Source organism: Crocuta crocuta, unplaced genomic scaffold (assembly GCF_008692635.1).
Source record: "Crocuta crocuta isolate KB4526 unplaced genomic scaffold, BGI_CrCroc_1.0 scaffold30, whole genome shotgun sequence".
Taxonomy (NCBI): Eukaryota; Metazoa; Chordata; class Mammalia; order Carnivora; family Hyaenidae; genus Crocuta; species Crocuta crocuta.
In genome coordinates this window covers 1,236,270-1,260,554 of record NW_027528345.1, presented here as the reverse complement: position 1 = coordinate 1,260,554, position 24,285 = coordinate 1,236,270, and the positions used below count along the sequence as shown (strand labels likewise).

Genomic DNA, 24,285 nt, shown 5'->3' with positions numbered 1-24,285 from the left:
CAGAAATAGGTTGCATTTTTATACACCAATAGTGAAGCAACAGAGAGATAAGGAAATTGATCCCATTTATGACTGCATTAAGGACCACAAAATACCTCGGAATAAATCTAACCAAAGATGTAAAAGACCTGTGTGCTAAAAACTATAGAAAGCTTATGAAGGAAATTGAAGAAGACACAAAGAAATGGAAAAACATTCCATGCTCATGGATTGGCAGAATAAATAATGTTAAAATATCAATACCACCCAAAGTAATCAATACATTAAATGCAATCCCAATCAAAATTATACCAGCATTCTTCTCAAAGAGAGAACAAACAACCCTACAATTTGTATGAAACCAAAAAAGACCCCGAATAGCCAAAGCAACATTGAAGAAGAAAACCAAAACGGGAGGCATCACTAGCCCAGACTTTAACCTCTCCTACAGAACTGTAATCATCAAGACAGTATGGTATTGGCACAAAAACAGACACATACACCAATGGAAAAGAACAGAGAACCCAGAATTGGACCCACAACTGTATGGCCAACTAATCTTTGACAAAGCAGGAAAGAGTATCCAATGGAAAAAAGACAGCCTCTTTAACAGATGGTACTGAGAGAACTGGAAAGCAACATGCAGAAGAATGAAACTAGATCACTTTCTCATACCATACACAAAAATAAACTCAAAATGGATAAAGGACCTGAATGTGAGACAGGAAACCATCAAAACCCTAGAGAAGAAAGCAGGAAACAATCTCTTTGAGCTCAGCCACAGCAATTTCTTCCTCAACACATCTCCAAAGGCAAAGGAATTAAAAGCAAAATTGAACTACTGGCTTTTCAAGATAGAAAGCTTCTGCACAGCAAATGAAATAATCAACAAAACTAAAAGGTTGCAACCAATAGACTGGGAGAAGATATTTGCAAATGACATATGAGATAAAGGGTTAGTATCTAAGATCTATAAAGAACTTACCAAACTCAACACCTAAAAAACAAATAATCCAGTGAAGAAATGGGCAGAAGACATTGAATAGACACTTTTCCAAAGAAGACATCCAGATGGCCAATAGATATGTGAAAAGACGCTCAATGTCACTCATCATCAGGGAAATACAAATCAAAGCCAAATGAGATATCACCTCACACCGGTCAGAGTGGCTAAAATGAACAACTAAGGAAACTATAGATACTGGTGAGGATGCGAGAGAAAGGGGCACCCTCCTACACTGTGGTGGGAATGTAAACTGGTGCAGCCCCTCTGGAAAACAATGTGGAGGTTCCTCAAAAAATTAAAAATAGAACTATCCTATGACCCAACAATAGCACTACGAGGAATTCACCCAAGGGATACAAGAGTGCTGATGCATAGGGGCACATGTACCCCAATGTGTATAGCAGCACTTTCAACAATTGCCAAAATATGGAAAGAGCTTAACTGTCCACCAACTGATGAATGGATAATGAAGATGTGGTTTATATATACAATGACATATTACTTGGCAATGAGAAAGAATGAAATCGTGCCATTTGTAGCAAAGTGGATGGAATTGGAAGGTATTATGCTGAGTGAAATAAGTCAGTCAGAGAACAGATATCATATGTTTTCATTCATTTGTGGATCCTGAGAAACTTAACAGAAGACCATGGGGGAAGGGAAGGGGAAAAAAAATAGTTACATACAGAGAGGGAGGGAGGCAAACTACAAGAGACTCTTAAATACAAAGAACAAACTGAGGGTGGATGGGCAGGTGGGGTGGAGGGAGAAAGGAAAAAATGGGTGATGGGCACTGAGGAGGGCACCTGTTGGGATGAGCACTGGGTGTTGTATGCAAGCCAATTTGACAATAAATTATATTTTAAAAAGGCAGTATCACAAATACCTACGAAAAAGATGCATTAAAAAAACCTGAATAGATACATATCTCACATCTTTTTTAAAATTTTTTCAATGTTTATTTTTAAGAGAGACAGAGAGTGAGCAGGGAAGGGGCAGAGACAGAGAGGAGGAGACACAAAACTTGAAGCAGGCTCTGGGCTCCATGCTGTAAGTAGAGAACCTGATGTGGGGCTTAAGCCCATGAACTGTGAGATCATGGCCTGAGCCAAAGTCATATGATTAACCAACTGAGCCCCCTGGGAACCCTTATATATCTCACCTCTTAAATCAGGGTAAACTCCAAACGAATTAAAGATCTAAATGCCAAAATGTAAAATCATGCTAATACTAGAAGAAAATATAAGTGAATTCATTTATAATTTGGGAGTGTAGAGAATCTTTCTAATTAAATCCAAAAGTATAAACAAAGAGACTGATAAAATTAACTATATAAAAAAATGTTAACCCTCCTGCAAAAGCAGAAAACACCATATGTAAAAACAAAATAAATTTAAAAACCAATAATAAAGGAGAAGAAAATATTTGTGATATATCAACATTTGAAATCTCTTTAATATGTAAAGAGCTCTTCTTAACTGTAAGGAAAAAAATGCCCAAAACTCAGACATGAATGGAGAGAGTTCACAGAAAAGGAAATGCAAAGAGCCATCTTTTAAAAGATGCTCAATTTCACTCATAGAAAGAAGTGCAAACTCAAATATACATCCATCTTTTTATCTAACATTATAAGATTCTCGATGAGCATGGCGGAGGACACTTGGTGGCATGAGCACTGGGTGTTATACGTAAACCAACTTCACAATAAACTATTTAAGAAAAAAAAAAGATTCTCAAATAAAATTCCGTTTGACCACAACTCCTGCTGGTGAGGCTGTGGAATAAAAGGCACATTTCTGTAGGACTGCCAAATGGTCCACCAGGAAATTTGGTAATATATATCAAAATACAAAACAAAACAAAACCGCGAGAGAAAGAGCACAAACATGAGAAGAGTAGTGCAAAGGGGTAAGCGTAAGAAAAACACTTCCCCAAAACTACTAACTGGGAAAACGAGTGGAGCTGATTATCCTGAGTTTTTACAAACGGCAGAGCTCAAAGACTGGAGTTTCAGAAGTGCGCACCATGGCCACAGTGGAGCCCAGCGGGAGAAGCAGTATTACTGTGGAGAAGGGCAGAGGCTCGGGGCCCAATGGCACAATCGGAGGATTACTTGGAGGTACTGGGAGAGAGGGTTCGCCTTCTTGGAGTGTATCCAGGAAAGGTGGCTTTGCCTCAAGGGACAAAGGAGCCAGAAGGGGCCACTGCGCTGCCCCGCTCCTCAGCATCCAATTAGAGACATCTGCTGAAGGCAGCTAATAGGGATGACAGCGTTAGGCTGCCCTTCACTCTAAACTCCAAACTCCTGATCACTGGTGCCACTTTGCTTCCGGGACAAACCAGCATCAGCCACAGCATGGCGAGACCCTCCCTCAGAGGACAAGTGCAGGTCCTCACCATGCCAGGTCCCTAAGTTTGGAGCTTTGAAACTTAGCCAGCATGTCTGAGATAAAACACAGGCGCACTGTGTTGCTAGGCAGGTAGATGGCCTGGACATGGACAGGGTGAAGGCAGGGACCTGAGGAACGCCTGGGACACATGAGAGGAGATTGTTTGCTCTTCTGTGAGAGCTTTCTAGAGAGTAGTGGGCATAAACTCCCTTCCCCAGAGATGAGGGAGAGGGCTGGTGCCATTTTTACACCGTCCATCAAAACAAACTGACTTCAGTGAGTACACAGCACACATGGTGGAGGCCTGAGCCGCTTATACCAAGCCCCATCACCCTGCAGTCTGCAGATGCTTCTTTACTAGGGTAGGGAAAGTGTACCTGAGAATCAGAGGAACAGGCTTCTAACCCAGAAGACCAGCACAAACCACCCCTGTGTGCACAAAGTCTACTGACCACAGACTGCTGCAAAGTTCCAGCCTAGTGGAAATAAGATCAGGCCTCTTTTTTTTTTTTTTTAATGTTTATTTTTGAGAGACAGAGAGAGTGTGTGAGTGGGGAAGGGGCAGAGAGAGGGAGACACAGAATTTGAAGCAGGCTTCAGGCTCTGAGCTGTCAGCACAGCTGATGCTGATGTGGGGCTCAAACCCAAGAACCACGAGATCATGACCTGAGCCAACATCAGACACTTAGCCAACTAAGCCATTCAGGTACCCTAGGATCAGGCCTCTTTTAATAAGCATACCAGAGTATACCTAGTTAAAACTTGCCACACTCTGGCCAAGGTCTAAATACTCCCCACTGCAGGCAAGAAGAAACTCTGAAGAGTACTGAGCTAAGAGAAAGAGCAGCCAAAACACAGCAGCCGAGTGCACACAACGTACATCAGAGACACTTCCTGAAGCATCAAGTCTTAGAGAGTATACTATCTCTTCTTAATAAAGCCATTACTCTCAGGAGCAAGAAACATAACAGGCTTTCGTAACACAGAGAAAAAGAAAGAGATCTAGACAAAATGTAAAGACTGAGAACAAAAGAAAGAACAAGAAAAAGTCATGGCTAGGCATCTAATCAAAATAGATACAAGTAATATCCTTGATCCAGAATTTAAAGCAACAATCATAAAGACACTAGCTGGGCTTGATAAGAGCATAGAAGACACCAGAGAGCTCCTTAACACAGAGATAAAAGACCTAAAAACTAGCCAGGCTGAAATTTAAAATGCTATTACCCAGGTACAAAACCAACTATATGTAATGACTAAAATGATGGAAGAAGTAGAGGAATGAATAAGTGATAGAGAAGATAAAATATTGAAAAATAATGAAGCTGAAGAGTGAAAGAAAAATATCAGACCATGAATATAGACTCAGAGAACTCAGCAACCATCTATTGGTATCATAGATCTCAGAAGAAGAGAAGGAAAAAGGGCAGAAGGTTTATGCGAGCAAATTATAACAGAAAACTTCTATATTCTGGGAAAGGAAACAAATATCCAAATTCAGGAAGCACAGAGATCTCCCATCAAGATCAACAAAAGCAGGTCAATGCCAAAACATATTGTGGTAAAATCTGCAAAATACAGAGATAAAGAAAAATCCTAAAAGCAGCAAGGGAAAAGAAATCCCTAACTTAACAAGGGAAAACAAGTAAGATTAGCAGCGGATCTGTCCACAGTAACATCGCAGGCAAGAAGGTAATGACATGATATATTCAATGTGCTGAATGGGTAAAATATGCAGCCAAGAATACTCTATTCAGTAAGGTAGTCATTCAGGGTAGGAGAGAGAGAGTTTCCCAGGCAAACAGAAAGTAAAGGAGTTCATGACTAATAAACCAGCCCTGCAAGAAATATTATAGGGGACTCCTTGAGTGGAAAAGAAAGACCAAAAGCAACAAAGACTAGAAGAAAACAGAAAGTCTCCAGAAAAACCAACTTTATAGGTAATACAATGGCACTAAATTCGTATCTACCAGTAATCACCCTGAATATAAATGGGCAAAATGTTCCAATCAAAAGACACAGGGTATCAAATGGGTAAAAAACATAAGACCTATCTATAAGCTGCCTATAAGAGACTCATTTTAGACCTACAGACACCTGCAGATTGAAAGTGAGGGGATGGAGAACCATATATTATGCTAATGGACATCAAAAGAAAGCAAGAGTAGCCATACTTACATCAGACAAAGTAGATTTTAAACCAGATTGTAAGAAGAGATGAAAAAGGGCACTATATCATAATAAAGGGGTCTAACAAGAGGATCTAAGAATTGTAAATATTTATGCCCCCAACTTGAAAGAACCCAAATATATAAAACAATAACAAACATAAAGAAACTCATTGATAATAATACAATAATAGTGGGGAGGGAGGGCTTTAACATCCCACTTACAGCAATTGACAGATCATCTAAGCAGAAGATCAAAAGAAAACAATGGCTTTCAATGACACACTGGACCAGATGGACCTAACAGATATAATCAGAACATTTTATCCTAAAGCACCAAAATACATATTGTTCTCATGTGCATATGGTGCATTCTCCAAAATAGGTAAAATACTGGGTCACAAATCAGGCCTTGATGAGTACAAAAAGATTGAGAACATACCACACATATTTTCCAACCACAGTATTATGAAACTTGAAGTCAAACACAAGGAAAAATTTGGACAACATATGGAGGTTAAAGACCATCTACTATAAAATGAATGGGTTTACGAAGTAATTAAAGAAATTTTTTAAAAATACATAGATATAAGCGAAAATGAAAACACGATGGTCCATAACCTTTGGGATGCAGCAAAAGTGGTCATAAGAGGAAAGTATATAGCAATAAAAGCCTGTATCAAGAAGCAAAAATAGGAGTGCCTGGGTGGTTCAGTTGGTTAAGAGGCCAACTTCAGCTCAGGTCATGATCTCACAGTTCGTGAGTTCAAGCCCCATGTCAGGCTCTGTGTTGACAGCGCAGAGCCTGGAGCCTGCTCCAGATTCTGTGTCTCCCCCTCTCTGTCCTTCCCTCGCTCACACTGTGTCTCTCTGTCTCTCAAAAAATGAATAAATGTTAAAAAAAAATTTTTAAAGAAGCAACAGTAATCTCAGATACACAACCTAATCTTATACCTAAGGAAGCTAGAAACATAGCAAACGAAGCCTAAAGCCAGCAGCAGTGGGGAAATAATAAAGATTAGAACAGAAATACATGATGTAGAAACAACAAAAATAAGCAAAACTAATAGAACAGATCAGTAAAACTAGGAGCTGGTTCTTTGGAATATTTAATAAAATTTATAAACCACTAGCTAGATTTCTTAAAAAGAAAGAAAAGAGAAAGGACCCCAATCCTTAAAATCATAAATCATGAATAAGAGGAGAGAGATCACAACCAAGGCAACAGAAATATGAACAATTCTAAGAAAATATTATGAAAGATTATATGCCAACAAACTGGGTAATCTGGAAGAAATGCATAAATACCCAGAAATATATAAACTGAGTAAGGAAGAAAAAGAAAATTTGAACAGACCCATAGTCAGCAAAGAAATTGAATCAGTAATGAAAAAACTCCCAAAAAACAAAAATCCAGGGCTAGACAGCTTCCCAGAGGAATTCAACCAAACATGTAAAGAAGAGGAAATATCTATTCTTTTCAAACTGTTCCAAAAAACAGAAATGAAAGGAAAACTTCCAAACTCATTTGATGAAGTCAGCAGTACCTTGATTCCAAAACCAGAAATTTACCCCAATAAAAAGGAGAATTACAGGAATATTGATTCCTGATGAACATGGATGCAAAAATTCTCAAGATACTAGCAAATCAAATCCAAAAGTAAATTAAAAGGATTATTCACCATGAGTCGGATTTATTCCTGGGGTGCAAGGGTAGTTCAATATTGACAATTAAATAACATGATATACCACATTAATAAAAGAAAGTATAAGAACTACACAACCCTTTAAATAGATGTAGAAGTATATGACAAAGGATGGCATCCATGCTTAATAAAAACCCTCAACGAAGTATGGATAGAGGGAAAACGTTCAACATCATAAAGACCGTATATGAAAGACTCACAGCTAATATCATCTTCAATGGGGAAAAACTGCAAGCTTTTACTCTACAGTCAAGAACAAGACAGGGATATCCACTCTCACAACTGTTGTTTAACATATACTGGAGTCCTAAGCAATCAGAAAATAAAAAGAAATAAAAGGCAGCTAAATCGTCAAGGAAGAAGTCAAATTTTCACTATTTGCAGAAGGCATGATATTCTCTGTAGAATACCCAAAAGACTTCCCTCAAAATTGCTAGAACTGATATACGAATTCAGTAAAGTTGAAAGATACAAAATGAGCATACAGAAATCGGTTGCATTTCTATATACCAATAATGAAGCAGCAGAAAGAGAAATTAAGGAATCAATCCCATTTATAATTGCACCAAAACCCGTAAGAATCCTAGGAATAAACCTAAACAAAGAGGTAACATATCTATACTCTGAAAACTGTAGTAGAACATTTATGAAAGAAATTGAAGAGGCCATGAAGAAATGGAAAAACATTCCATGCTCATGGATTGGAAGAACAAATATTGCTAAAACGTCTATACTACCCAAAACAATCTACACATTTAATCCAATCCCTTTCAAAATACCAACAGCATTTTTCACAGAACTAGAACAAACAATCCTAAAATTTGTATGGAACCACAAAAAAACCAAATAGCCAAAGCAATCCTGACAAAGCAAAGCAAAGCTGGAGGCATCACAATTCCAGAGGTCAAGCTACATCACAAAGCTGTAGTCATCAGTCATTACCAAGACAGTATGGTACTGGCAGAAAAATAGACATATAGATCAATAGAATATAATAACCCAAAAATGGACCCATAACACTACGGTTAACCAATCGTTGACAAAGCAGAAAAGAATATCCAAAGGAAAAAAGACAGTCTCTTCAACAAATGGTGCTGGATAAACTAGACATCTAGATGAAGAAGAATAAAACTGGACCACTTTCTTATATCATACACAAAAACAAATTCAAAATGGATTAAATACCTAAATGTGAGAAAGAAAACCACCAAAATTCTAAAGGAGAATGCAGGTAGGAACCTTTTTTAAGTTTTTTAAAAAATCTATTGATTTCAGCTCAGCTCATGATGTCATGGGCATGAGATTGAGCCCCTCATTGGGCTCCACACTGAAAGCGGCAATCCAACTTGGGATTCTCTCTCTCCTTCTCTCTCTGGCCCTCCCCTGGTTGCACTCTTTCTCTCCCTCAAATAAACAAACAAACGTTAAAAAGAAAAAGAAAAAAAATTCTGTGAGAATCAATTAACTATACACAATGTATATGAATATTAAATCATGTTGTATACCCTAAATATATACAATTTTTTAAATTTATTTACTTACATACTTAATCTCTACACTCATGTGCAACTTAAACTCATGATCCCAAGATCAAGAGTCAAACGCTCTACCAACTGAGCCAGCCAGGTGTTCCAATACATACAATTTTCATTTGCCAATTATACCTCAATAAAGCCAGAAAAAATGTATCTCTCCTTTGACTCAGCCATCCCACTCCTAGAAATTACCCTAAAAATACACCTCCACAACTCAGCAACATATGCACAGAGTTGCTCACTGCAACATTATTGGTAAGAACAAGATCCTGGAAACAGCCCAAATGCCCATCAACAGACATCGACTGAATAAACTATAATCCATTCATATTACGGATTACCACATGGTCATAAATAAAGGATGAAGAATACCATAGAGAACACTTCGGGATATTTTATTAAATAAATTAACCTATTCAATTAATTTATGACATATCCTATATTACATAAAATATCTACTATTAAATTTAGAATGAGAAAGCAAGAACGAAGCTTCATTTGTATATGTGTTTATATATTTTTAGGCTATATTTGGGGGGAAAAAACCTGGGATGATAAACCGTAAACCAACAAAAAGCAGCTACTCATCTGATGCAGAAGGAAACAGGGCAGCAGAGATGAGGACTGCAACCAAACTAATGTGTTACATATTCAAAAGATCAAATTAATTCCAAAAGAAAAAAAGTCCATAAAGATTTGTAGGTATCCTAGTAGACCTAGGTATCCTGAAGAATCGTTCTATCACAGAATATATAAAAAGTGCTAGAAACTTTTATCTGTAAAAAGATAGCAGAAAATAAAAAGACCACGCAAATATGCAGTATTTGCTATACACAGGCTTACAAGCAATTAATATCTAGGATCTATAAACGATATATAGGATATACACATATAGATGTACAACACACACATCCCATAAAGAAAGCCCAACTTAAAAGAAACACGAGCAGCAAACATGAAAGGCATTTCACAGATGAAACATGGATGGTCAATCAACCTAATTAATAATTAGAGAAATAGAAATTAAAACTACAATGCAATACCAGATTGCCAACGAGATACCAGACCCAATGTTACAATATATAACAACTAAGACTCCTACCACTTGCTAGTTGAAGTTTAAAATGGCACAATTACTTTGGAAAACAATTCTGTATTACCCGGAAGAGGTAAAGATGTTCACACCATATGACTACTCAGTTCTGTTTCCAGAACTGTATCACAGAGGAATTTTTATACATGTGTGCCAGGAGAAATGTTAAGAATTGCCAAAGGAACACTGCTTGTCATATCAAAATATTCAAGATAATCACTGCCAGAGGATGTAAAAATAAGTTGTAGTAAACAACTTATTACAACTTATAGTTGTAAACAAATAATGAAATGTACTATAGTCAAGCTATCAAAGTGAACAAACCTCAAAACACATTAGTGGGTGAACAAAAAAAAAAGCAAATAGCAGAAAAATATGTAGAGTTTCCTCAATTTGTATAAAGTTCAAAACCAAGCAATAAGTCTATGTGATATCGCAAAAAAGAAATTCAGGATAATGGTTACCTCTAGGGGGCAGCATAGGAAATACAATTGAGAAGAGCTTCAAAAGTTCTGATATACATTTCTTAAGCTACAAAGTACATACAAGGGTATTAGTTTTATTATTCATTAAGCACTACATATACATTATATATACTCATGTATAATATATTTAATAAAAAATAAGAGTGATTACTAGTATATTCTAAGATATCTATGAAATATTTGCTGGCATAAATCTGAAAAAAAAAACACTTAAAAGTTAACTGAATTTCATTTAAATGCTAGTTTATTTTAAAGAATAAAATTCACTTAATAGTTATACTGACAGATTTTCTTAGTAGGTGTTGGCCTGTCTTTTAAAGAACAGGTTCCTCCTCCTTCCGTCAGAATCTAGAAGAAAAACAAAATTTTAACAACTCCCAAGTATAAACAGTAATAGCACTCCTATTTCCCTTTTAATCCCACCAATTCATATTACAGTACTTTTCCTTAACATTAGTTCAACAAATTATATTTTAATACTACAAAGAAATATTTGCCTGTGATGAATAATAAATAAAATTTAATAGGTTGTGAAACAATAAGCAACAGTATAGGCACTTGCTAAGAAACAATTGATAAAAAGTCTTGAAGTATTCATAGTAAATACAGTTCAAGAGATAAAACTATGAACTTAATTTGGAAATTCTGTTATTCTCTAAATTTCTTAAGTTGGATATCAGTTTATTTATTTTCAGGTTTTTTTAAATAATAAAGACTCTCAGAAGTATAAATTTTTGTATAGAACAAACCACTGGTTCTGATTTTCATCAATTTCAATGTAATTTATTTTTACTTTTTTTTTCTTTTAGTCTTTTTCTCATTAAAAACCCGAGTGTTTCTTAATTTCCAAGAAAGGGAGGTTAGGCATCTTCTGTTGTTGTTATTGATTTCTAACCTAATGAATTATCAGAAAATGTGACTATCTCTCCTTAGGCAAATCTCTTAAACTTTCTTTATGGCTTACTACATGAATTATATTGGCAAGTGTATCATGGACTTATAAAAAGTATAAATTCTCTGTTGGTAGGACAAAGTGTTTTAAATAAGATAAAGGAGATTGGATAAAGGAGAAAGCTGTTTACCAAATGGTTTCCCTCTCCTCTTAGGCACACAGCTAGAGTACATTTCCTAGCCTCCCTTGAAGTCAGTTTGGACATGTGATTTAAATTCTGGTCGTAAGCAAAAGTGGTGGGTCTATGCCACTGCTACTCCTGATCCATAAAAATTTTCCCCACAATCCTCCACTTTTCTTTCCCTTCTGCTATCTGATGTCAACATACATGATAAGCATGGAAACCACCAGTTAATGATAGCAAAGTCCCCACCAGCTACCAGCTTGGGGTTCTGAATAACTTTATGCAGTAGAGCCTTTTCTCTAATCCCACTACTTAATCATTTAAAGTATTATATGTTCAACTCTTAAATAACATACAAGCCCCAGACCTGTACCACAAACACACAAGCTGAGAAAGTTACATAGACACCAAGGTAAGCACATACACCAATACCCACCTCAGATCTGTTTATAGAGGATAAATGACAGAAAAGATCATTCCAAAGAGAAAACACTAAATTGTTCAAAGAATCTCCCCCATAATCCAGGGGAGCAAGCCTTCACAATGCCTGCCAAGCTGGATTTCATAATTGGTAGGGATCGGTAACTCAGTATTTCCTCTTCTTCTGTTTTAGAATGAGTTTTCTATTGCATTCATATTGTCTTTACTCTGATACTATATATTTTATGTATATCTTCTGCTATCTTTATTTTCAAAATTTATGATAGTATTCTACAGGTTTCAAAAAATATATTTTTCTGTCCAATTTAATATTGTTGAATCTTAATTTTTAAGAAATCAACTTCTTGGGGAACCTGGGTGGCTCAGTTGGTTAAGCACCCAACTCTTGATTTTGACTCAGGCCATGATCTCACATCATGAGATGGGGCCTTCCTTAGGCTCTGTGCAGGGTGTGGAGCCTGCTTAAGTTTCTCTCTTCCTCTCTCTGCCCTTCCCCTGCTTGTGTGTGCTCTTTCTCAAAACAAACAATTAAAAAGAAAAATAAAAATCTTGAAAACCAGCCTCTTCCTATTTAATATATCAATTGCTAAACAGGGTTCATTTCTTACATTTTGTTAACCATTTATGTAGAAGTTTTCATTTTATTTTTTTCCCACCTCATTAGGTTTTCTAGTGTGACATTCCAAATTCTTTGAATTCTGAAGTTCTTCCATGTGTCTCCATTTCTCTAGTGATTACCTTCCTATTTTTAACAATCATATTTAAACCTTACTCTTTTAGAATTAAATTGGTACTAGTTCAAGGTGGCAGTTGGGAAGGATGCTTAACTCACTTCCTCCGAGAAATACACCATATCTACAGCTACATACAGAACAATTTCCTCTGAAAGAAACCCAAGAACTAGTTAAAAGACTCTTTCACAATGGGTGAATGTGAAAAAACCCACATCAAAACAAGTTGTGGGATGCCTGGCTGGTTCAGTAAGAGCGTGTGACTCTTGATCTCAGGGTCATAAATTTGAGCCCCATACTGGGTACAGAGAGTATTAAAAAATAAACTTTAAAAAAAAAAAACTTTAAAAAAAGTTAAAAAAAAAAAGTTGGAGAGGCTGAGGCACAATTTCACCACAAACCCTGTTAAGGGCTAATAGCAATTCACAATTGAGAGAACCCACAACTCTAAAATTCTCCCTGAAGAGCAAGTGGTTTGAATCCTACAACTGATACCTTACCTTTTAAGACCTGCACCTGACAGACACCAATGGGACTTGTGTCTATGAGACCAACAAGGCTATGGCAAACTGCACAACAGTTCTTAAGGGGCTCACACAGGCTCCCTGTAGCTAAAACTCAGGGTCTAGAGGTGAGGCAGCCCACTGAAATAGCAGGTGAAAAGAAACCTATGATCTTTATATCTGCAGCCTGAGGGACAGGCCTCTAATTAAACTCATATTAAAGGACCAACTTTAATCCTCTTGAGAGACCTCAGAAGCTGGGTCCTATCTTTGTGCTCACCCTCTGACCTGCTCCAGGTCACTAGTAACTCCCAATAAAGAGACTGTGTGCATGTTTGGTGCCCTGGGTTTTGTGGCTGCTGCCCAGGAGACACTTATGATTATTTAGCTCTGGCAGCCAACAGGCTGCAGACTCAGACCTTGCATTTGCAGGTCCCATTGGATTGTCACGAACAGAAAAAGTTCTGAAACAGCTATCCCAGCAGGGGACAGCGGAGCGAGAGCGAGCAAGCGCAGAATGAAATGCAGCCCCAATCTTTCCATGAAAGAGGCCTATTTGATTATCTTAAATCTTCAGCCTGAGGGGCAGGATTCTAAGTAACACACATTTACAGGCCTACTGAAATAGTCTCCAAAGACTGCAGAGCCCAGCAGACACCACCTTCATACTCTCCTTCTGCCATTTTTCAGGCCATAGGTACTGCCCCAAAACAATGCCAATGTACACATCTAGAGCCTCAGTTTTTGCAGCTGCCACCCAGGGGAAGTGAAGTCTCTTGATCATCAGCTCTGGTAACCCCCAGAGCTCTCATAGGTCCCACAGGACTGTAACAAAGGGTTCTTAACCAGCTACCTATCCAGGGACTAATGATGGGCAGCAGACTAAAACACCTATTCTTGGGGCGCCTGGGTGGCTCAGTCGATTAAGCGTCTGACTTTCGCTCAGGTCATGATCTCACCATTCGTGGGTTCGAGCCCCGCGTCGGGCTATGTGCTGACAACTAGCTCAGAGCCTGGAGCCTGCTTCAAATTCTGCATCGCCTTCTCTCTCTGACCCTCCCCTGCTCATGCTCTCTCTCTCTCTCTCTCAGAAATAAATAAAAAACATTTAAAAAAAACACCTATTCTTTCTGTGAAAGAGGCCTATTAGCTTATATTAATACCTGTAACGAGAGGGACAAGCTTCTAATTAAACACACATCTAGGGGCCACCTGCAACCCTCTCCAGATACTGTAGAAGTCAGCAGGTACCATCTTCACACTCTCCCTCTGCCCTGCCCCAGATTGCTGGTGTCTCCAAGAAAGTAACTTGTATAAACACCCAGCATCCTGGCTTTGTGGCTGCTGCCTAGAGGACACATCCTTTGATAGGCTGGCTCTGGTAGCCAGCAGGGCTTAGGTTCACGGATCCAACAGGATTACAGCAAACAGAGAAACACTTCCTAACTGGCTACCACATCAGGGCTCAGAGCAGAGGGAAAAGACAGAGGCCCACCTCAAAGTCTTACCATGAAAGAGGTAAATTTGCATACTTTAGAAGCTCCCACCTGAGGGTGTGGCTTCCAATCAAACTGAATCTGGTTGCTGACCGAGATCCTTCCCATTGGGACACACACCGGTAGGTTTTGGCATACCTTCACCTACTGAAAGCTACTAAAAAAAAATAAAGCAGACTACTTGGAAAATCACAAAGGTTTAAGAGACAACCAAGAATTAGGGCAGGATTGAAACAGGTTGAAACAGGTTGAAACAGGCTCTACCTTCAAGACTAGGAGAAGGGTCTGTTTTATCTAACACAGAAACCAACACAGAATCAAAGCATTTGAAGACACAGAACAAACAAAAGAAAGACAAAAAGCTTCGGCAAAACACCTCAGTGAAATGAAGGTAAGTGATTTATCTGATAAGAGTTCAAAATAACAATCACAAAAATGCTCTCCCTGAGGTCAGCAGCACAATGCAAGAACAAATAATTTCAACAAAGACATAGGAAATATAAGAAATTACCAAAGAGAAACCACAGAGCTAAGGAATACAACAACTGAACTAAAAAATATAGTAAAAGGATTGAACAGAAAACTTGATGAAGCCAAAGAAAGGATGAGGAACTCAAAGATACAGCAGTGGAATTTATCAAATCAGAGAAGCACAACAAAAAGAAATTAAAAATGTGTAAACAGTATAAAGGACTTTTGGGACAATATCAAATAAACCAATATTTATATAATATGAGCTCCAAAAGGAAAATAAGGACAAAATGACAGAAGACTTATTTGAAGAAATTATGGCCAAAAACTTCACTAACTTGAGGAATAAAACAGGCATCCAGAGCCAGGAAGAACTTGGAGTTTCAAATAAGCTGAACCCAAAGAGACCCACACCAAGACACATAATTAAACCATCAAAAGATAAAGACAAGAAGAGAATTTTAAAAGCAGCAAGAGAAAAACAACTTGTTACATACAGGAAACCCCATAAAACGATGATCAGAGTTTTCAGTAGAAACTTTGCAGGCCAGAAGGGAGTGGCACAACATATTCAAAGTGCTAAAAGAAAAAAACACTACCAACCAAGAATATTCTACCCAGTAAAGGTGTTTGTCAGAATAAACGAGATAAAATTTTCTAGATAAGCAAAAGCTAAAGGAGTTCATCACCACTAGACTTGGTTTTATAAGAAATGTTGAAGGGATTTCTTTAAGCTGAAATAAAAGTTATCAGTTAGTAACAGGAAGACATATGAAAGTATAAATCTTACTGGTAAAGGTAAATATTAAAATTCAAAAACTATTATAAAAGCTAATATTGAAAAGTTAATAAAGCTAGTATGAAGGTTAAAAACAAAAGTAGTAAAAACAACAACTACAATAATTTGTTAATGAATACATAAGATGAAAAGAAGTTGTGATGTCAAAATCATAGAATGCTGGGAGGGTATAAAATTATAGAGCTTGAGAATGCATTTGCACTTAAGTTTTTATCAACTTAAAATGGACCATTATCAACAGAAGTTGTTTTATATAACCTTCATGTTAAACACAAAGCAAAAGCTTATAGTATATAAACAAGACATAAGAAAAAAAAAAGAATCTAAGCATAAAACTATAGAAAAATCATTAAACTACAAAGGAACAGAGCAAGAGAAGAAATAAAGGAATTACAAAACCACCAAAACATGATGAGCAAAATGGCAATAAACCCATATCTATCAATAATTACTTTAAATATAAATGGACTAAATAAACTAAATTTCTCCAATCAAAAGATACAGAGTGACCAAATGGATTAAAAAAAAAAAAAAAAAGATGCAAGTACATGCTGTGTTTGAGAGACTCATTTCACACATAAGGACACATACATACTGAAAGTGAAAGAATAGAAAAAAGGTATTTCATGAAAATGGAAACTAAAAGAAACCTTGAACAGATACACATATATCTGACAAAACAGACTTTAAAACAAGACTATAGTAAGAAGCAAAGAAGGTTATTGTATAATGAAACAGGGTAAATCCAAGAAGAAAGTATGACTTTTGAAAATATGCATGTACCCAATATAGGAGTACCTAAATACATAACTGTAGGGGGCTTTAACACTCCACGTTCATCAGATCCTCCAGACAGAAAATCAATAAGGAAACATTGGTCTTAAATGACACTTTACACCAGATGTACTAAAGAGACATACACAAAGCATTTCATCTAAAAGCAACAGCATATACATTCTTCTCAAGCACATACTAAATATTTTCCATGACAGATCATACATTAGGCCACACAACAAGTCTTAATAAATTTAATAAGACTGAAATCACATCAAGCATGTTTTCAAACCATAATGATATAAAAATAAAAATTACAAGAAGGAAACTGGGAAATTCACAAATATATGGAGATTAGACAACATGCTCCCAATGGATGGATGAAAAAATAATTTTTAAAAACTGCTTAAGTATCATGACACAAACAAAGATGGAAATATAAAATACCAAAACTTTGGGATGCAGTAAAAACTGTTCTAATTGGGAAGTTTACAGTGATAAACTACTACATTAAGAAACAAGAAAGATATCAAACAACCTAACTTTATATCTCAAGGAACAAACTACTATAGTTTGTAAAAGAAAATAAATAACAAAGATTAGAGTGGAAATAAATGAATTAGAAACTAAAAAAACAATAGAAAAGATTAATGAAACTGAGAGCTGATTGTTTGAAAAGATAAAAGAAAGTTAACAAATTATTAGCTAGACTCGACAGGGGAAAAAAGAGAAAGGACTCAAAATCAGAAATGAGAGAGGAGATGTTATAACTGATAACAGAGAAATACAAAAGATCATAAAAGACTACTAAAAGCAATGATAAACCAACAAACTGAATGACCTTGACGAAATTAATAAAATTCCTAAAACATACAACCTACAAAAATTGATTCATTAGGAAATCAAAAATATGAATACAACAATTATTAGTAAAGAGACTGAATCAGTAATCAAAAACTCCCCAAAAACAAGAGTCTAAGACTAATGGCTTCACTGGTNACTTCCAAACTAATTTTATGAGGTAAGCATTACCCTGATTCCAAAACAGAGAAGGACACCAGAAGAAAGAAACTGCAGGACAATATCCCTAATGCAACATAAATTAGCAAACTGAATTTAACAATACATTAAAAGCATTATGCACAATGATCAAGTGATATTCATTCCAGGAATGTAAAAATGCTTCAACACTGAAGTATAAATATCATTTGATCATCTCAAAATATGCACAAAAAGCATTTGACAATAATTAACATTCACTCATAATTAAAACATGCAACAAATGAATATAGAAGGAATGTACCTCAGTAGAATAAAAGTCATATATGTTAAGCCTGTAGCTAACATCCTACTCAACAGTGCTTAAAGTTTTTCCTCTACTATCAGGAACAATACAAGGATGTTTACCCTCATGACTTTTATTCAACATAACACTAGAAGTCCTAGTTAGAGCAATCAGGCAAGGAAAAGAGATAAAAGATATGCAAAACAGAAAAGGACAATTAAAATTATCTTCATTTGCAGATAAAATGATACTACATGTAGAACACCCGAAACATTCCACCAAAAAAAATGTTAGAAATAATAAATTTAGTAAAGCTGTAGGATACATAATCAATATATAAAATCAATTGTATTTCTATACACTAATAATGAACTATCAGAAAAACAATCTCATTTACAACTGCATCAAAAAGGATAAGATACCTAGAAATAAATTTAATCAAAGAGGTAAAAGATATGTACACAGAAAACTATAAGACATTGGTGAAAGAAACAGAACACACACACACACAAAACACAAATAAATGGAAAGATAATCCATGTTCATGACTGAAAAAAATTTATCTTGTTAAAATGTCCATATTATCCAAAGCAGATCCAATGTAATCTCTATCCAAAGTCCAAGGGAGGTACTTTTCATAGAAGTAGAACAAGTAATTCTAAAATTTGTATGGAACCACAAAAGACGCTAAATAACCAAGGCAATCTTGAGAAAGAAGAACAAAGCTGGAAGCATCATACTTCCTAATTTCAAACACTATTAAAAAGCTACAGTAATCAAAACAGTATGGTACTGGCATAAAAATAGGCATAGACCAACAGAACATAAGAGAAAGCAGAGAAGGAAATACATATATAATGGTCAACTAATTTATGACAAAGGAGACACGAAAGTAAAGTAGGGAAAGGACAGTCACAGTCTCTTCAATAAATGGTAGTGGGAAAACTAGATAGCTACACGCAAAAGAATGAAAATGGATTCCTATATCACACCATACACAAAAATTCACATAAAATGGAATAAAGACTTGAACATAAGACCTGAAACTATAAAGTTGCTAGAAGAAAACATAGGACATAAGCTCCTTGACATTGATCTTGACAATGATTTTTTGGATTTGACACCAAAAACAAACATAATTAAAGCAAAACTAAACAAATGAGACTACATCAAACGAAAAAGCTTCTGCACAGCAAAGAAAACCAACAACAAAATGAAAAGGCAACCTACACAATGGAAGAAAGTATTTGTAAACCATTTACCTGAAAAGAGGTTAATATCCAAAATATGTAAATAACTCATACAACTCAAAGCAAAAAACCAACAATGTAATTAAACAATGGGCACAGGAACTGAACAGACTTTTTTTTCCAAAGAAGACATACAGATGACCAATAGGTATATGAAAAGAATGCTCAATATCATGCATCATCAGGAAAATGCAAATCAAAACCAAAATAAGACAGCACCTCACATTTGTTNAACAGAACATAAGAGAAAGCAGAGAAGGAAATACATATATAATGGTCAACTAATTTATGACAAAGGAGACACGAAAGTAAAGTAGGGAAAGGACAGTCACAGTCTCTTCAATAAATGGTAGTGGGAAAACTAGATAGCTACACGCAAAAGAATGAAAATGGATTCCTATATCACACCATACACAAAAATTCACATAAAATGGAATAAAGACTTGAACATAAGACCTGAAACTATAAAGTTGCTAGAAGAAAACATAGGACATAAGCTCCTTGACATTGATCTTGACAATGATTTTTTGGATTTGACACCAAAAACAAACATAATTAAAGCAAAACTAAACAAATGAGACTACATCAAACGAAAAAGCTTCTGCACAGCAAAGAAAACCAACAACAAAATGAAAAGGCAACCTACACAATGGAAGAAAGTATTTGTAAACCATTTACCTGAAAAGAGGTTAATATCCAAAATATGTAAATAACTCATACAACTCAAAGCAAAAAACCAACAATGTAATTAAACAATGGGCACAGGAACTGAACAGACTTTTTTTTTCCAAAGAAGACATACAGATGGTCAATAGGTATATGAAAAGAATGCTCAATATCATGCATCATCAGGAAAATGCAAATCAAAACCAAAATAAGACAGCACCTCACATTTGTTAAAATGTCTAATACCAAAAAAAAACAAAAAACAAAAAAAAAACCAAGAACAAGTTTGGCAAGGAGGTGGAGAAAAGGAAACCCTTGTGTACTGTTGGTGGGAACGTAGATTAGTTAGCCACTATGTCAGAGAGTATAGAGTATCCTCAAAAAATGAAAAACAGAACTACCATATGACCCAGCAAATCCTCTTCTAGTAATTTTTCTAAAGGAAATACAAACACTAAAACACTAACTCAAAGTGATTGCCCTTACTCTCTTGCTCATTGCCAATATTTATCATAGCTAAGACATGGAAATGAACTAAGTGTCCATAGATGGGAGAATGGATAAAGAAAATGTGGTATACATATGCAAAGGAATATTATTCAGCCATTAAAGAAGAAAATTCTGCCATTTGCTACAGGGATGAAACTTGAGGGCAGCACATTAAATAAGTTAGAGAAAAATAAATACCATATGGTCTCACTTATATGTGCAACCTAAAGGAAAGTTAAAATACAAACTCAAAGAGGGGTGCCTGGGTTGCTTGCCAGTTAAGTATCCAACTCTTGATCTCAGCTCAGGTCTTGATCTTAAGGCTGTGAGTTCAAGCCCCAGATCAGTCTCCATGCTGAGCACGGAGCCTACTTAAAAAATGAAACAAAGTACAGATTCAAGAACAGACTGGTGGTTTCAGAGGTGGGGCTGGTTATGGGCATAAAGGATGAATGAAGGCTGTCAAAAGATACAATTTCCAGTTATAAAAATAAATAAACCCTAGGGATGTAATGTACAGCATGGTGATTATAATTAGTAAAAATGTATTGTATCTTTAAAAGATGCTAAGAGATCTTAAAATTTCTCATAAGAAAAAACAATTTTTTAAAAAATGTTCATTTTGGAGAGGGGGAGGGGTGGGGGTCAGAGAGAGAAGGAGATAGAGAATCTGAAGCAGGCTCCACACTGTTAGTGCAGAACCTGATGCAGGGCTTGGACTCGTGAACTGTGAGATCATGACCTGAGCTGAAGCCAGAACTTTTAACTGACTGAGCCATCCTGGTGCCCCAGAAAAAACAAAATTTTAACTGTAGTGTGGTAATGGATATTAACTAGACCTATTCTGGTGATCATTTCACATTTTATACATCAAATCATGTACACCTGAAAATGACAAATCGTTATATGTAATGAAATCTTAATTTAAAAACTATTATTATACTCCTCCAAGACCTTGTTTTCTCCTATTCCCTTCCACATCCAACAAAAGGATCTTGGGAACACCCCTGCTTCCCCGTTCCCTACTAGGTGCCATCCAATGGATTTTTGTTTGCTCCTCTCCCCTCATTAACTCTGCCTCAGTAAGAACTACCTGTTTTGATTTTACCCAGCCAGTGGGAAGGCACAGCCCTGTCTTTCTTCTGCTCCTCCTGCTTCCCTCTTCCTTTCCTGTGTGGATTCAAGTCTTGGTCGCTCTTGTAGAATTTAAGATTTTAGCCAAAGTTCCACTACACTTTAGCCTTATTCATGAATCACAAATTATAAACCTCATGCCTAGTCTACCCAAAGAACTCCTAATAGCACCTGATTCCCTTCAGGCTCTACCTCAATGGGCTTATTTTCTTTTCCAACTTGCTGTAACCACATTTAAGCTATCATAGATATAGGCAAAAAGAGGGTTTTTTTTTTTAAGTATTCTAAACTGCTGACAATTCCTTCTTTGAGCGAATATATCGATATTATTCTTTTTTAAATGTTTGTTTATTTTGAGAGAGAGAGAGAAGCAGAGAGAGAGGGAGACACAAAACCTAAAGCAGGCTCCAGGCTCTGAGCTGTCAGCACAAGAGCTTGACACAAGACTTGAACCCACAAACTGCGAGATCATGACCTGAGCTGAAGTTGGACACTCAATCAACTGAGTCACCCAGGAGACCCTATATCTATATTATTCTTTTCAGTAAAATACAAGTTCTTCAAAGGAGTAACAGGACAGCATCTGATATTATTGGTCATATTCTCATCCTTGAAAATTGCCCATTTCTCTTTTCTACAATTCTTCTAGTAAAACTCCACAAACCTGTCTAGCAACTCATTCTCAGTCTTTTCTCACTTCTCTGGACAGAAGTGAATAGATTTCTCCATTACTTCAGTTTTTAAAATGTTTATTTATTTATTTTTAAGAACAAAAGCTAGAGAATTAGCAGGAAAGGGGCAGAGAGAGAGAGGGAAATAGAAAATCCCAAGCAGGCTCCAGGCTGTCAGTGCACAGACCAATGCAGGGCTTGAGCTCATGAACTGGGAAAGGGACAGAGAGAGACACAGAATCCAAAAAGGCTCCAGGCTCTGAGCTATCAGCACAGAGCACAATGCGGGGCTCAAACCTATGAACTGTAAAATCATGACCCGAGCCAAAGCTGGATGCTCATCCAACTGAGCCACAGGTGCCCCACAATTATTTCATTCTTAATTAATAACCTAAAATGAGTTTTCTTAGTCAGTACTTTTCCTCCAACTACACATTTAGAGACTCAGTCCTTCCCATCTTGTGGCTGCAAACATCCCTTAGGACTTCACTACCATCTAGCTATCACATGAGGGATAACATGAAGAAAGAATCCCCACCTTTTACAGTGCATGAAAATGATGCACATCACTGCTGATAACATTCCGTCTTGAGATCTAACCACATGGCTAAACTTAGTTGACTGGAAGATTAGAAAATGTGCTCCTTGGCTGGGTAGCCCTTTCACAGTAGCAGTTCTATTCCATAAAAGAGGATACATAAAATTTGGTGGTGAGTTAACCTTTTCTGCAACCATCTCCCATGTTTTCAGACTTGGTGAATGGCATCATCCCATCAACTACCCCTTTACCCAAATCATAAATACAGGATTTATTTTCAATTTTTTCCTTCTCACTTAACTAATCACCAAGTTCTATCAACTAGATCTTCTAAATCTTTGTAATACCCCTTGCTTCCATCCTCACTGCCACTCCTCAACTTTTTAATACTCTGATGTATATAATATTCCCCTGCTAAAAGGTTTTTAGTGGCTCTCTGTTTGATGATAGGAAATTAAACTGTTATATGTCATACAAGGTCTTTTATGACCTTGCCCTTTAAAATGTCAAGTGATATCTCTTGCCATTCCTCCACCCCTTGTAATTTATGCTACAGTAGAAACAATAACTGTAACTACAATGAAACAATTTACTTACAGTTTCTAAAACAACCTATATTCCCTCACCTCTTAGTTGCTATCTATTATTGTTCCTTCTTCATAGGATGAAGGCAGTTTGTCCATTTGGTAAACTTAACACTCAAATCAGAAATTCTCCTCTATCACATCTTCCTCTGACTAACCATTAGAACAGTCTTCTTTATTTTTATTATTGAAGTATAACTGACATAAAAGGTTATATTAGTTGCCGATGTACAACATACTGATTTGACAATCCTATATATTACTCAGTGCTCACCATATGTGTAGTTATCATCTATTATCATACATTATTACAGTATTATTAACTACATTCCCTATACTGTACTTTCCATTTCTGTGACTTATTTATAAATGGGAAGGTAATACCTCTTAATCCCCTTCACCTATTTTGCTGATCCCTCACCAGCCTCCCCACTGGCAACCACCAGTTTATTCCCTGTATTTAAAAGTCCAGGTTTTTTGTTTGTTCATTTATTTATTTATTTTTTAATTACACATATAAATGAAATCATATAGTATGTCTTTCTCTGATTTATTTCACTTAGCATATTATACTCTCTAGTTCCAATCATGTTACAGATGGCAAGATCTTTCATTTTTATGGCTGAGTAATATTCTACTGTGTGTGTGTATATGTGTATGTACTAACACACATACACACATACCACAATTTTTTATTCATTCATCTATTGATGGACACTTGGGTTGTTTCCATATCTTGGCTACAATAAACATTGGGGTGCATATATCTGCATATGGTGCATAAATTGGCTGCACCAATTTACATTCCTACCAGCAATGCAAGAGGGGCTTCCTTTTCTCCATATCCTCATCAACACTTGTTATTTCTTATCTTTTTGATTCTGGCCATTCTGACTGGTGTGAAGTCACATCTCATTGTGGTTCTGTTTTGCATTTCCCTGATGATTAATGATACTGAGCATCTTTTCATGTGTTTGTTAGGTTATCTGTTTGTCTTCCCTGGAAAAAAGTCTGT

The 24,285-nt window shown here is 36.3% G+C and overlaps 1 protein-coding gene across 2 annotated transcripts in view; it reads right to left on the bottom strand.

Moving 5' to 3' along the window:
- Positions 1-24,285, bottom strand: part of REDIC1 (regulator of DNA class I crossover intermediates 1) — a 99,505-nt gene that overhangs the window by 12,299 nt on the left and 62,921 nt on the right. For both annotated transcript variants that reach the window (XM_077753546.1, XM_077753544.1), the window contains exon 11: positions 10,647-10,710. In XM_077753546.1, the coding sequence (XP_077609672.1) occupies positions 10,647-10,710 (64 nt within the window). The remainder of the gene's footprint in view (positions 1-10,646; positions 10,711-24,285) is intronic.